Here is a 16218-nt window from a genome sequence, read left to right as displayed (position 1 = left end):
AGCCCGACATGGGGCTCAAACTCACAAACTGTGAGATCCTGACCTGAGCTGAAGTTGGACGCTCAACCGACTGAGCCACCCAGGCGCCCCTAAAAATAATTTTTTAATGTTTATTTGAGAGAGAGAGAGAGAGAGAGCACAAGCAGGGAAGGGGCAGAGAGAGAGGGAGACACAGAATCCAAAGCAGGCTCCAGGCTCTGAGCTATCAGCACAGAGCCTGCTGCAGGGCTTGAACCCATGAACTGTGAGATCCTGACCTGAGCTGAAGTTGGACACTTAACCGACTGAGCCACCCAGGTGCCCCTATTATTATTATTTTTTATTCACGAGTCATAGATAAAAAATACAGCTGAATTGTATTAAAATTTAAGTTGTTAACACTAAAAACAGTGACTTAAGCACAAAAATGGTTTCATAATATAATGTAATAATAATATTTGGCATGTATGCCACCTTTTACATTTTTACAGCACATTTACTACATTACCTCATTTGTTCTTCAGAAGAAACATACGGGTTAATAAGCAAGACTTTTTTAGTGGTCAGTTCTGCTCAATAAATATTTCATCTGGATACTAGGCTAGTATAATGATGGCCCCTCAGCAAATATGTGGTTAAGTGCCATCTTTGCAAATATTTCCCATTCAAATTCCTGCCTTCTTGATCTCCTCACTTCAGAGAATTAACAGATATAAGTATTGAGAATGAAATGTGTGTGTATATACACGTGTGTGTTGAAAAATCAACTCATGAATGTTATACCCTCATTTCTAAGTAACTTATTTACTTTCAGAGAAGGAAAATGCAATGTGAAAGCCATTTTCCATCAGTAATTTGTAACCAGGTGGAAGCCTGGCACCAAACACAGAATGAATCTTCACTTTCCAGAGCTGTGGAAAGTCTGCACTTTTTAGAAGGATAAAACAGTTGTATGTGATGACTAGGTCAAATTTCCCACACCTTGTGGAGAACCCATAATAGTACCATACCTGGGACAGTGAGGAATATAGGTATGTATGCCTGAGCAGTGGAAATAAGTGTTTGAAAGCCAACGTGTACGGTAAAAAAGGAATTAAATGTTAGCATCAATGACTGAAGAAAGGATGTCTAAAAAATTATTGGAGATGAAGAATGAAAGAAAATAGACATACAGAGGTGAGTTTAAATGATAGCATGTTCAAAATTGACTGGAGGGCTTGTTAAAACACAGACATTAGAAATGGACCCCATCCACAAAGTTTCTGACTCAGTAGGTCTGGGACAGCAGGGGATGGGAGGCTGAGAATTTGCATTTTTAATAACTTCCCAGGAGATGCTGATGGTGCTGGTCTGGGGACCACACTTTGAGAAACACTGGTATAAATCATTGTTAAAATTTAAAAGTATTTGAAAATGTTTCTGAGACATTTCTTTAATATAAAGATAATGTTTATACACACAAATACATATGTTAGAAAATGCAAAATATCACTATCATTATGTGGATGGTGATTCAAGATTGTCAGTTTAAGAGTAAGTTTTATGTTTTTCTAAGTAATTTTTCTATTTTCATGAATTGATTTTATTTTATTGTAATGAGTTTTCATTAGTGGTATGGCCAAGTAGATTCCTACTGATCCTGACCCTCCACAGATAATAGTTATAAACTCTGGAAAACCACACACACACACACACACAACCAATGACCTGAAGGTACTGGAGAGTGAACAAAAGCAGATTATGGAAAAGAGTTGAAATTTGGAAGAAGGGAATGGTAAGTTAGATCACAGCTTTTATCCTGAGGATATGCTAAAGTTGGTGTGGCAGAGGTGGGTAATTTGATAGAAAACATTCAGTCTTTTGGAGATGAAAAAGTACAGGGCTGAGTTTCAGGGAAACCACAGCCACTGAAAAGTGAAAGGAAAATCCCAGAAAAGAAAGACTCAAAGAAGGAGCAACCCAAATTCTGTGAATAAACTGCCCAAATCCCTGTCTGATCTCTGAACCATGCATATTTGGCACAGACTCCTAATGTTTCAACTAAAGACAAGAGAACTGAGCTTTTATTTGTGCTGCTGCCCCACAGAATTAGTTTGAAGTTTGAGTTCAACCATGCTAATTACTTGCTAAAACAAAAATGTTAACACTCTTCAGAGAAATATAACAGAATCCAAACTCTCCACAACTTACCATTCATGATATCTAGGATACAAGAAAAATTTACTTGACAGTTAAACATTTAGGAAAATGTGACCCTATTCAAGAAAAGAGACAACCAATCCAAAAGTTAGGATGAGCATATGAGGATATTAATATAAGTATTATAATACTGCTTAGTGAAATAAAGATATGCTCACAGTGAATACACATTTTTTTTTAATTTTTTTTCAACGTTTTTATTTATTTTTTGGGACAGAGAGAGACAGCATGAACGGGGGAGGGGCAGAGAGAGAGGGAGACACAGAATCGGAAACAGGCTCCAGGCTCCGAGCCATCAGCCCAGAGCCTGACGCGGGGCTCGAACTCAGGGACCGTGAGATCGTGACCTGGCTGAAGTCGGACGCTTAACCGACTGCGCCATCCAGGCGCCCCAAGTGAATACACATTTTTTAAGAACTAAGCAAATAAATAGAAACTGGAGAAAAACCAAAAGAAAACTCTAGAACTTAGAAGTACAATGTCTGAAATTTAAAATTCACTGGAGGGGTGTCTGAGTGGCTCAATTGGTTAAGCATCTGACTTTGGCTCAGGTCATGATCTTGTGGTTTGTGAGTTCGAGCCCCATCTCTGCTGTCAGTGTGGAGCCTGCTTCAGATCATCTGTCCCCCTCTATCTCTGCCCCTCCCCTACTTGCACACTCACTTTCTCTCAAAATTAAAACAAATATTTTAAAAAAGTTTTTTAATTCACTGGATAAGTTTACCAGCAGAATGTAAATGACAGGGAAGTCATTGAACTTGAAATAGGTCAGTAGAAAAAAATTTTTTTAATTTTAAAATTCATAATGGAGGGGTACCTGGGTGGCTCAGACAGTTAAGCATCCAACTCTTGGTTTCAGCTTAGGTCATGATCTCACAGTTTTGTGAGTTCGAGCCCTGTGTGGAGCTATGCTCCGGCAGCACAGAGCCTGTTTGGGGTTCTTTCTCTGCTCTTTCTGCCCCTCCCCAACTTGTGCTGTCTCTGTCTCTCTCAAAATAAATAAACTTAAAAAAATGCATAATAGAAATAGGAAGGGAGATGCAAAAGAAGAAAATCAAAGGAGACAAACAATAGAAATAATAACGTAGTAGACCTAAACCCAATCTTAACAATCACTTTAAAAGTTAGTTGACAAAACTCTCAAATTAAAAGGCAGAGATTTTCATAATGGATAAAAAGGCAAGACCCAGTTTTAGCTCTATACTAAAGATCTATACTTTAAAAAGACACAGAGGGGCGCTGGGGTGGCTTAGTTGGTTAAGTGTCCGACTTTGCCTCAGGTCATGCTCTCGCAGTTCATGAGTTCAAGACCCATGCCGGGATCTGTGCTGACAGCTCAGAGCCTGGAACCTGCTTCAGATGCTGTGTCTCCCTCTCTGCCCCTTCCCCACTTGTGGTCACTCTCTCAAAAGTAAAAATTTTAAATAAATAAATAAAAAGACACAATTAAGTCAAAATTAAATGGATTAAAATGATGTATCACACAAATAGTAAGCATACAAAGGCATAAATGGCTATATTTATAGCAGACAAAACAGACTTTCAATGAAACTATTAACAGATAAAGAGGGCCAATTTAAAAAGATTAAAAGAGGGGCACCTGGGTGGCTCAGTTGGTTAAGCATCCGACTTCAGCTCAGGTCACAATCTTGTGGTCCGTCAGTTTGAGCCCCGCGTCAGGCTCTGGGCTGATGGCTCAGAGCCTGGAGCCTGCTTCCGATTCTGTGTCTCCCTCTCTCTCTGCCCCTCCCCCGTTCATGCTCTGTCTCTCTCTGTCTCAAAAATAAATAAACATTAAAACAATTTTTTTTAAAGATTAAAAGATTAATTCATCAGGAAGACAAAACATTCATAAACATTTATGCACCTAAAACAGAGCTCTAAAGTATAAGGAGCAGACGTGGAAAGAATTAAGGAGACATATAAACGATTCCACAATCATAATTGATTTTCACATCCTTCTATAGGCAGCTGATAAAACAGCTAGACAGAACGTTAGTAAAGACCCTGTTAACTAACTGGTATTTAAATTAAAATTTTTAAAAAAGGAAAAATTAGTAAGCACATATATTACTTAAAGAACATTATGAAACATCTTGACCTAATTGGTGTTTATAGAACATTAACTCTAGGGGCGCCTGGGTGGCTCAGTCAGTTAAGCATCCGACTTCAGCTCAGGTCATGATCTTGTGGTTCAGGAGTTCGAGCCCCACGTTGGGCTCTGTGCTGACAGCTCAGAGCCTGGAGCCTGCTTCGGATTCTGTGTCCCTCTCTCTCTGCTCCTCCCCTGTTCACGCTCTGTCTCGCTCTCTTTCAAAAATAAATCAAAACATTAAAAAAAAAAAAACAGTATCTATGAAAGGAAGGAGGAAATGCAGGATTGGACAAAGGACGAAGTTTACATACATTGCAGGCCCAACAAAGCTTCTGTGAACCTGGTGAAGAGCTCTGAAGTGAGTGTTTTCCCACTCACTGTATTAGGCCTCTGGACCCCCATCTTGCTCATTCACCGGATGCAGGCTGCACTGCAAAGGGCATGACCTTGGGTGAGGGAGCTCTCTGTAATGGAGTCCTAGTTCTAAGTAGCTGACAGCTAGAAGTTGTCTTCTTAGTGCACTCCCCCCAGCCAAACATCAAGTCCTTCCTTAAAGAAGAGTCTGGATATGCAACTTTATGTCTATCATATTACTTCCTTTGCTCTGTTTAGATATACTGGTTTTTATATATCGGTGAAGTACTTCCTCCAGAATTCCTGAGTCCCTTTTTGCCTGTGGAGAGAAGTCAGAAGGGAGAGATTAGTGGGATAAACCACAGCTCCTGCTGCTATAGTGGTCCCAGGGTCATAGTAGATAACTCATCACCTCACTTCTCCACTATCCATTTGCAGCGACCTCTGCTGACCTAAGACACTGGCCAGAATGCCCTTCTCAGACCTGAACCTGTACATTTACAGTCACAGTTGGGCCAGAGGTACTAAGTGGACCACTGAGTTCTATGTTTTCTTCCCTGCCCACATTGTGTGATAGCCCACTTTCTACTGATATCAGGGTTATTTACCTCTTCTGAAATAGTGATGCCTCCTTTTGCCTACTGGTTCTTTGCACACAAAGAGCTGAGAGTATTTACGCATCAACCTGAAGTCCTTGTAGGGGATGCTGATGTAACAGTGGTGGGTGCCATGGGCTTGCTTATGCAGGCTGTTGCTGAATGTACCACTTCCACCTTAAAATGGATGTTTTCTAAACCCACTTAATTCATGATTTGATGGTTTTGACAGGTTCTACCTCACAATGGGTAGTTCTGGTGGAGTAGTCATTTAGTGTCCCATGGGCATGCATTCTGTTTTTACCAGGATGCAATAGTATGCAAGGAGATTTTTTACAAAAGCATCTAATTGTCCACTGCAGATGGCCCAGCCTTGCTCCAAAACTCCAGGAGCCTATGGTGTTCTCCTATTGGGGCTTGCCACAAACTCCACATGGCATCTCTGCCCACCACTGGCACCACCGATACCAAGGGTTAAATAGACATCAGCTGAGTATGTATGTGGCGGTCTATTTCTGGACTCTCTGTTCCATTTACCTATTGATTTACTTTCATGCCAATATTACCTTGCATTGATTCCTGTAAACCAACAGTAAGTTTCGAAGTCAGGTAAAGAAAGTAAGCCCTCCCACTTTGTTTTTCTTTTCTTTTTTTAAAGTTTATTTATTTATTTTGAGAGAGAGAGTAGGGAGGAGAGTGGGAGAGAGAATCCCAAGCAGGCTCCATGCTGTCAGCACAGAGGCTAATGTGGGTCTTGAACTCATGAACTACGAGAGCATGACCTGAGCCAATATCAAGAGTCGGACGCTTTAGCAACTGAGCCACACAGGCGTCCCTGTTTTTCTTTTTTCAAGTTGTTTTGGCACATATTCAATTTGACAGTATTGCTAGATTGTCTGCCACCCACCTATGCATATGGGTGAATAATTGCATACTTGATTTTTTTCATATTGGATACTATCAACTTAAAATTTTCTCAGTATGGGGGTGCCTGGGTGGCTCAGTCGGTTGAGTGTCTGACTTTAGCTCAGGTCATGATCTCACAGTTCGTGAGTTCCAGCCCTGCATCAGGCTGTGTGCTGACAGCTCGGGGCCTGGAACCTGCTTCCAATTCTGTGTCTCCCTCTCTCTCTGTCCCTCTCCTCCTCACGCTCTGTCTCTTTCTCTCAAAAATAAATAAACGTTAAAAAAATTTAAAAAAAAATTTTTTATCAATATGGAAAAGTTCATTGTTTAATTTACATATCTTTAATTATTATTGAGGTACCAGCCTGTTTTTCTATCGGGTTTTTGATCTGTGTCTTTATAGTTGTCTGAAGACATATGTGTCTCAGGAAATAATTCAGTCCTTGACTTGCTTAAATTATTTTGTATATTAAAAATACCAGCTTGTAACCTGATTCATCATCTTTCTCTCCTTTAATATACAAGCTTCTTGAAAATTGGTATTACCTTGGTGTTTCTACTTCCTCAGTCCACATTTATATTTCAGTAGAATTCCATAGGGCTCTGTCTTCATCATTACTGTGAAACAATTTCTAAAAAGGCCATCTTACTCTTATCAAATCCAAGGGACATTTTTTTTCCTTACCGTAGTGGATTTTTGGTTGCATCTGACATTTAATGCTTCCCTCTTCTTGAAATATTTTGCCATTAGTTCCTCTGACGCCATTCCCCCTTGATCTTCTTCTCTCTCCCTCTCTCCTCCGTTCCCATCATCAAGCCCTCTTTCTCTTATCCCTCACCAGTTGGAATTTTCCAGGGCTCCATCCTTGGTGTCTTGTTTTTTCCATTGTAGGTGCTTTCCCTGATTGATTGCATATCCTTTCTAGAATAATCTATAAGAACCACCAGTTTTAGATGTATTTTTATTGTATTTGATTGACTGAAGGCAATATTTGGCTTATAAATTCATATCAAAGTAACTAGCTATCACACATCTGCACACGTCTGCTGCACAGAAGATTCTACACGTTTTTTTCCTCATGTGCATAATGCCATTTCTATGGATTGTCTGGCCCATGTCTCCTCTCACCTTATAAGCCACCTGAGAGTAGAGTGGAATACTAAACAGAAATCCCCCCTCCCCCATCCCCCCACACACATACAGCATGAATAACTTGGAGTATTTGGGCAGTAAGAATTATTTTTATTGTTTAAGCAAGATGAAGTGTCATAAGCTAATGAGAGTAACATAAGAATTCACAAGAAAGTATTCTTAATGTATATGTGTATGACTATAAAGCAAGAAAGTACACTTATTTGGCTTATGAAATAAAATAAAACATCTTTCATGATTTTGTCTATCTATTCTGCTCTGTCTTGTGTATCTCTGTTCCTATCTCTAGGGTGATCACACATCACAGATTGTTCAGGAGAGGCTTTATGTCCCATGTCCAGATATAGTGACTAATTGCACCTCTTTTCACTGTCAAAGCTGTCCTGGTTTGGATGACAAGTTATATTGATAATTATATTAATTATATTTGCCTCTTTACCAAAAGAAATTAATTGATATTCAAAAGACATTCATTAAAGTGTAGTGTAGCATAGTTGGTTAGGAGCATAAGCTCTCAGTCAGACTTTGGGAGTTTACATCTTGGCTGCACCACTAACAAGCTGTGTGACCTTTTGGTGCCTGAAGTTCCTTTTCTGTATAAGGGGATAATAATGGTTTCTCCCTCAGCATGAAATTGGATCAGGGGTCAGAAAACTTTTTTCTGTGAAGGAATAAACAGCAAATATTTTAGACTTGGTGGGCCATATGGTTCTTGTCACAACTACTCAACAGTGTCATTATAGCACAAAAGCAACCATAGACAATATTTAAATGAATGAGCATTATGGTGTTCCAATAAAACTTTATCAAAACAGACAGCAGGCCAGATTTGCCTAAGTGTTGTAGATTGAAGACCCCTGCGTTATTTAAACATGTAAAAAACTATTAATTTAGGACCTCACAAGGCACGAGACTCCCCTGATTTTTGGCATGGAATCTCCCCCCAAAATAGGAGTGTGTGGGTATTCCTAACATAGGGAGCCATCTGAGCAAAGATGTAGAGGTGGGATCACTTTGCTCTCAGGTATGTGACAAGTGGTATATATCTGCTGTTCTGTTGACACTTTCCTTCTTAATCTTGTTTTCCTGACAAACTCCATCCCACACCCCCACCACCACTACCACTCCAGTCCCTGACCAAGTTATTTACCTCTCACTGTGCCCTACGGCACCGGTCATGCCTCTATCAGGTCACTAGTCACACTACATTGTCACTATCAGATTCTGAGCTCGTTCCTTGCATTACCAAGCAAGACAATAACGAATTGTGTGAGTGAAGGAATGAGTGAGCTTTACATTATGGTGGGACTCAATAGACATAAATAGGTTTTTAACAAAAAAGGGAAAACTAGGCTGATACTGACACAGGCTTGCCCTGAGTAGCTGTCAGACCAAAGGGGAGAAAAGACAAACACTGGAAATCCCAGTTCTTGGCAATGATGACTGTCATAGTAGAAGGCATATGCAGCTGTGCCCATGAAAAGGCACAGATGACAGGGGACTCTGGGAAAAAACTTAAAACAGGATATTGGCTCCCAGTTTTGAAGCATGAATAGAAGTTTTCCTGACATATGGTTGGGAAGGACATTCCAGAAGCATCATGGCCACTGTATATGACTTTAAAGAGCTGAGTGAACCCCAAGAATTAATCCATGGTGTCTTTAGGCATTAGTTAGGGCTGGATATTCTGTAGTGATGTTCAAAGACAGACTAAGACATACTAAAATTTTTAAGTTTATTTGAGCAAAAACTCTCTAATTGGGCAGCACCAAACCACAAGGGGTAAGAAGTGCTCCAATGACAAGAGCTAGAGGCAAGACTTTTATAGAGAAGTCGCAGAAGCAAAGCAAGGAAATTATTTGATTGCCTATAGTTTAAACAGTTGTCTTATTTGGGAAAGCCTCATTTGTGATTGGTTGGCCTTAGGTTTTGATTTCGTAACCTTGAGGCATTTACAGGCTTAGGTTTTGGTTTGCTTGGGAGGGTTGCTAAGGCATTCAAACCACCTGAGTCTAATAGTCTCCTTGTTTAATTATTTAACAGTAATAACACTATTACATGGTATTTATTATTTGTTAAAAACTGCGCAGATTCTGAAGTGCTTTCAGCAAACATTGAAACACCCAAATGAATATTTCACAACCTTCCTCTTCTTGACAAATGAGAGAACTGAGGGAAAGCAGCTGGCCCAAAGCCACAGAGCAAGTTCAAGACCAGGTTGAGAGGAGGTTTCAGGGGTTTTGGATTATCCTTCAGAGTTTATCCTCAAACACTTCTCCTCTGCTGCCATCTGAGGTGTCTTTAGCAGTGGCTGAGTTTTCCCATCCCAATCTGGGACAGCATTCCCAGGAGGGGAACATTTGAATTCCATTTTCCAGGATGACTGGCTGGAGGTCACCAGATGAAAGCATTCTATTCTGACTTTCCCTCTCCCAGTGCTCTGTCTCAGGGAGAATACTGCTCCATCCTGACTTTTCCACCCCAATTGAAACCTAAATTAAATAACCTACCTCAGTAAGCATATTTTATCATTATTATACCTAATCTTGGGGAAGTGAGGCAATGTGTTGTAGATCAACTGACTCTGGCTGAGCCTCACGCTCCTCTTTGGCTTATAAGGGGAGCGGCTTCTCCTATTCCCCCACCCCACTTCCCCATCTTTATTTGCACCTTGCACTGCGTGTCTCTTTTCTACACATCTTAGCGGGAGCGGTTCCCTGACTCTATCCTCAGAAACCTGGGATTCTTTGTTGCTCCCGCATTGTCCCAGTACATCTTTTCTGTAGCTCCCGTATTCCACTTCTACCTTGCCTTGCTCTCAGGATTCTCTGCTGTACGGCACTAACACCTACTCGAAATATGGCGCCTCCCATTCCGTCACACTCTCCGCTCACTACGCGCAGCCATATTAATCTTCCTGGCTCAGCCCGACTAAACACCTGGAAAGTCTCGCGATAGAAGCAGGTCGAGGGCTGCTCCTGCTTCCGCCGTTAACACCGGAGAGTCCGCATCCCTCACGGTGGGAGGGGGTGGCCTTGTCGCTCAGCTGAGGTCCCCGCAGGAGAGGCTGGGAGTTGAGGGGTCCGGTTCACAGAAAACGAGGTTTCAGTCACTGGCTGCGGTATTGGGAGTAAGGCATCATGTTTGATCAGCGATTGAGCATCTCTAGCGGTCCGTAATTTTCGGTCTTTGGTTAGTAATTAAGCGGGCCTGCCCCAAATCACGATTGCCGCCCGGTATAGGTTGGTATTTAGTGATGCTGCTGGTAGTAGTGGACTCTGAGGAGGGTCAGCGACTGATTGGGAATTTGTGGGACTAGTGACGGAGGGTGTCTTTGTGATTCTGAGTCCCTCGGGTTGGGGTTACATAGAAATCAATGGTTGGGCCCTGAAGACAGATATCCGTCTTTAGGGTTATGTTAGGTCAATGTGTGGGGGGCTGTATTGGGCAGCTGTTAGGAGCTTGTGTGATAGCTTAGGGAGCAGGTGGTTTGTGACTAGTGATTGGGGCTCCAGCCCTGAATTGTAACGGTTTGCATTCAGGCTGCATTCCACACGCATATTGTGCTGGGTTTTCTTGCATGGGTTTATGCTTGTAAGGATGTGAGGGTCAGGGAGAGTTCCCATCCTTCCCCCAAAGGTTTTGTTTCCACTCTTGGATCTATCTGGTCAATAGACTTGAGGCAGTTTATATTCTCTGCTACTGTCTGGTAGCTAGCTAAGTACTTCAAGCCAAAGTCTCTCAAAAACCCTATCTCAAAGCTCCTTTGCTTTCTCCCTATCTTCTTTCAATGCATGTGCTCTCTCTGGACAGTTTCAACCACACTCATTGCATCACCTTCCACCTTGAAAGCCATGACTTGCCAATCTATAGCACCAGCCTAGACATTTCTAGTAAGCTCCAGATTCACAGTAGCCAGCTGTCTCCTACACATCTCTGTGGGGTTCACTCACAGAACCTCAATCTTAACATGATAGAAATAGAATATATCTTCTTAGTTCTCCATACTTCACCTGCTCATCCTACTATGTTCATCATCATGAAGAGTCACCCTTACTTCAGATGGCCATAGTAAAAATTCTATAGACATCTAGTTTTCTCCCCAGCCTTCTTCTCCCCATGTCCAATCAATCTTCTGATCATGGTGATTTAGCCTCCCTGACATCTCTCCAGTTTGTCCTCCCCATTCCCACTGCTGTGGTCCTAGTTCAGACTGCATCTTCCCTTGCCCTAAATTTGTATCAGGAAGCCCTTGTAGCAGAGTGTTGCAAACTAAGGGAAAGTCAGAGGAAGGAATAGCTGATTCTATCCAGGAAAGGCTTTCTAGAGGAGGTGACATTTGAACTGAGCCTATACATTTGAAGTGGTCCTATAAGTCTATTGATGACAGTGACTGTTACAGTTGATTAAATGTATCAAGCTAGTGAATTGTGCCCTTTAGGACTTCATTGATAAGAGTTTGGGTTAAGAGGTCAGTAGGACAATAGCTGCTAAAAATAACAATCTTCTTTTTTTAATTTAAAAAGTAGCCGTTTATTTTAGAAAAACTGGAAAATGAAAATGCTAAATACAAGTCAATAGAAATCACTTTTAATCCTACCACCAAAGGTAACCATAACATTTTGATGTATGTCCTTTCAGAAATATTTTTGTTCCTTTCAAATATATTTCTTTTCAGTATATATATTGTTTTATAACCTATTTTTCTTCCTTTGTAATACAACAAGAACATTTTTCCAAGTCTGCAAATTCTTCTCTAAGATACTTTAATGATTGTCTAGTATTCTGTCCTTCCATAACTGATTTAACCAGTCCCTATTGTTGAACATCTAGGTAGTGATAAAGCAGCATTGTGATGAATATCCTTGCATATATATCTTTATGTGTGTCCTTGCTTTGTTTTTTTTTTTTTTTTTTAGGATAAATATCTAATTATAGATTTATGGGGCCAAAGGAGGAGGAGAAACTTTTTAAATGTATAAAGGAATACACATTCACAAAGGTAAAACATACCATGACCTGGCCTGACCTTTTCAGAACTGTAAGTTAATAAGTTGATGTTATCACAGCATAATCTTTTGTGGTCTCTCTGAAAGACACTTTTGAAAGGGGCAGGAATTCACAGGGCAGGCCCAGACTCTTAAGGTGGTCTTCTTTTTATCCCCTCCCTGCTCATCCCAGCTCTGTCTTTACAGATATCTGTGCCTTCTGAAGAGCAACAGAAAATGACCAAGTCTCAGGTAAGTGAGTTATTTATACCCCATTTTGTTTTCCATTGTATTTGAGGCAGTTTAAAAGAATTAACTCAATTAAATGAAAAAAATGTAAATAGAAATCAGGGAAAATAAAACAGAAGGTCTAGACCAAGGAAATGCGAAATATAGTGATACAAGTTCATAGTTTTTCATAGTTCATTAAAGTTGAGCATATCATCTGCAAAGATATGATTTACATTACACATTATGATATTTTCTTGAGGGAATGAAAGCATTTTTGTCATTTAGGTTTAAAGTTATTCTCTTGATGGGTCTGCATACATATGATATAGTAGGCAGTATCCTTAACACTTAACCAACCCTTGATAAATTCTGTAGGAGGCTTCTCCATAGCTATTTCTTAAACCGTCGCTCAAAATAGCAATAGGGCATAATAACAAGGCATAATCCAATTTGAAGGCAGTAAAATCATGGGGCCCAAGTACATAGCTGCCAAAAAATTTACCTTGATCCACAAATTAAAGGTTGTAAAATTGGTCCAAGGAATTAACATTATTAAAGATCATAATAGTATCAATTTTAATTTGCAGTTTTTAACCAATAAATAATCAAATATTTTTCCTTTAAAATGCAATAGGTTGAGACCCTCAAAGTGTATATCAAGTGAGTATGCCTCGTGGATAGTGGAAATCAAGTGAATTTGCTCGTTTCTGTTGGTTTATTGCTCAGCTAAACACTGCTAGCAAACATCTTAATGGTTATGATTGTCATATGGTTTTAAATGTTTTTATTTGAAGGCATATATTATTGAATTTTTATCTATAATATTCCATTGGTTATACCCACCATGTAGCACACAGTTGGAGTGAGTATAGTCGTCTTCAAAGTGGGGAGCATCCATTCCTAGAAGATGGGCAAGATGATGCACTGGGGTATGGGGAGAAAAGAGAATTACATACATATATTCTTAATGTCATAATATCTCAGTGTTGAAGTGTTTGTATATAATCTATGGGGTTTTTTTTGAAAAAGGTATGTATTATTGATGTACGTGCTTGTTTTTTTAACTGAAAAATATCAAGAGTCACCTCACTAGAACAAAAGACACTCCTATCACCCAAGAAATTCCGAGGATTTTAGGAGCCCTGTGTCAAGAACCAGAGTCAAAGACCAAATACTAGAACGAAAGATGCTTATCACACCTTTATTGCTTAGGAAATTACAAAAATTTTAGGAATTCTGACTAGGAGCCAGGGATGAAGACCAAAATATATATTTCTTATTGTATCACAGTATCCAGTGTCTGATTTTAAAAGTCTGGGGACTACTGGGTTATGTACCTGTACTTCTGCACCCAATTCTAATGTGTGGCGGTTCTTTCCTATACCACCGAGCAATCTTCTGACACCAGCTGGCTGTCCTACAATTCAGCTCAATTTTGACACTACCTGATGAAGTTTGGGGGTGATGGTGGGGTGGTCTGGAGCCAACGGCCAAGAAAGAATTCTTGAAGATGTCTTTGGTGCAAAAAGGTGATCTTATCAAAGCATGGGAACAGGGCCTGTGGGTAGAAAGAGCTGCACTGGGTCATGACGGGTAACTCATTATATGCCCTCAGGTTGGGAGAGGATCAGGGTAGAGTAAGTCTCTAAGGAATTTTGGAAGCAAGGTTCCAGGACCTTGAGGGGCTAGCTGTTGCTAGGGAAGTGCCATTTATTACTGTCTAATAAAACCACAGTCATGAGAACCTTCTGATATATATCAGGGGGCCATAAGCTTGGAGTATGATTGCCAGCATATATCTTGGGGCAGTTGAGATAAAGGAAATAGACTTACAGGATCCTCGAGGTTGGGATAATGTTAAGCTAATGTTCTCTTTTGCCCCCAGCAATGGGTCATCCTTGAGGCAGGTGAGCTTCTAGAGGGAGGTCACTCTGCTAATCTCAAGGACTTGTCAGTGGGCTATAGGCAGTAAGGGAATTTTTCAGTTGCCTTAGTTTCCCACATTACCATGGCAAGCACTTAAACCCCTTTCCTTTGTTCTTGGGTAGCTAGCAGTGTCCAAGAATATCACACATATTCCGCTGGGTGGGAGGGATGGTGTGCCAGCCTGTATTTTGCCCCCAGCTTGCCGCATGCTCCCTCATCACTACCCACCTAGAGGTAGTATCAGATACTATAGGTCAAGGGCTCCCACAAGACTGCCCTTCACTTCAGATTCTGATCGGTAGAGAAAAATCTGTTGTAAGATGGCCGACAGGACTGATAGAAAAATTCCAGTCCCCGACCAAAGACTCCCCTTCCAGGTTCTTCTTCCTACTCTGCTTGCCGCACACATGCACCAGATTAGTACTAATGCGGAATGTGGAAGTAACAGACTATAAATTGTTCCTCCCTGTTCACTCAGGGCTCAGACCTCTGGAGAGTGATCTCCTGTAGCGTGTTGTTGTGAAATAAACCTCCTGCCTTCCAAGATCTCTGAGTACCATTTGGTTCTTCTGCTGGGTGATCCAGACCAGGTTCCATTACACGGTCACTAGTCTTAAGTTGTTACCTCTGCTTCTGACTGACTAGCTATAAACAGAGGTTCCCACAACCCCCTCCTTTGGTTTTATTAATTTGCTAGAGTGGCTCATAATGAGGACTCAGAAAACCAATTTACCCACTAGATTGCCAGTTTATTACAAAGGATATTAAAGGATACAAATCAACAGTCAGATGAAGACATATATAAGACAGGGTCCTGAACAAAGAAGAATGGAGTTCAAGGCCTGGCACCTGGCACATGGCATGTGGAAGCATTCTGGTTTATGAACTTGGAGGTTCTCTGAATTCTCTCCACTTGGGTCTTTGTGGAGGCTTTATTACATGGGCATGATTGATTAAATCATTGGCCATTGGTGATCCATTGAACCTCCCAACTCCACCTCCCTCTCCAAAAATCAGGAGTAGGACTGGAAGTTTCAATTCTCTACTCTTGGTTGGCTCCCCTGGTGACCAGCCACCCTCTCCTTAGGTGCCCACCCCCCCACCCCCCCCCCACCCCCCCCCCCCCCCCGCAAGCCATCTCATTAACATAATAAGAGAACTTTATCGCTTTCGGCACAGGAAATTCCAAGGGTTTTAATTTTTTTTATGCTTATTTTTGAGAGAGAGGGAGACACAGAATCCAAAGAAGGCTCCAGGCTCTGAGCTGTCAGCACAGAGCCTGACTCGGGGCTCGAACCCACGAACCATGAGACCATGGTTAGCAGAAGTCGGATGCTTAACCACCGACGTAGCCACCCAGGCACCCCTCCAAGGGTTTTAGGAGCTCTATGCTAGGAACTACAAAGACCAAATATAAATTTATTATAAATCACATTATGACTGTACTTTTGGTACTGTAACCGAACTAACATGAGTTTGCTCCTTGGTGAATCAGAGATAGAAACTACACCAGGTAGAGTTATTGCACAAAGGAAACTTTTATTTGCAGTAAATAAGGAGATCCCAGGGAATAACTTCCAAAGCTGTGACACCCTGAGCAGGGGTGTGTGGGCTCTTTTTATTTAGGGTTTAGGATGAATATTCAGAAAGTGGAGCTTTGCCATTGCATGTAAAGGCAGGCAGAAGTTTGTAGAGGCGTACTTAGAAAGCATGCCTATGCATGCATCATATGTTAACCTTGAGGAAGCTTGTGCTTCTTTTAGGACAGACACTTTAACATTATAGTGGAGA

At 41.0% G+C, this 16218-nt stretch overlaps 1 protein-coding gene across 16 annotated transcripts in view; it reads left to right on the top strand.

Annotated features, from left to right (window-relative positions):
* The window catches only part of ZFP37 (ZFP37 zinc finger protein), a 45990-nt gene that overhangs the window by 14519 nt on the left and 15253 nt on the right, over positions 1-16218 (top strand). Inside the window, exons 1-4 of one of the 16 annotated variants that reach the window (XM_019816341.3) lie at positions 10227-10453; positions 11812-11890; positions 12202-12284; positions 12478-12522. The exons of 1 other annotated variant lie outside the window; for it this stretch is intronic. In XM_019816341.3, coding sequence (XP_019671900.1) covers positions 12225-12284; positions 12478-12522 — 105 coding nt within the window. In that variant the 5' untranslated portion in view covers positions 10227-10453; positions 11812-11890; positions 12202-12224. Of the gene's footprint in view, positions 1-10226; positions 11891-12201; positions 12523-13135; positions 13162-16218 lie in introns of those variants that run through there. 14 more of the 16 variants (XM_019816342.3, XM_045042573.1, XM_045042579.1 and 11 more) reach the window with 14 other exon arrangements.

Source organism: Felis catus, chromosome D4 (genome assembly GCF_018350175.1).
Source record: "Felis catus isolate Fca126 chromosome D4, F.catus_Fca126_mat1.0, whole genome shotgun sequence".
Classification (NCBI taxonomy): Eukaryota; Metazoa; Chordata; class Mammalia; order Carnivora; family Felidae; genus Felis; species Felis catus.
The sequence above is the reverse complement of the archived record's forward strand: the minus strand, read 5'-3'. Positions and strand labels throughout refer to the sequence as shown.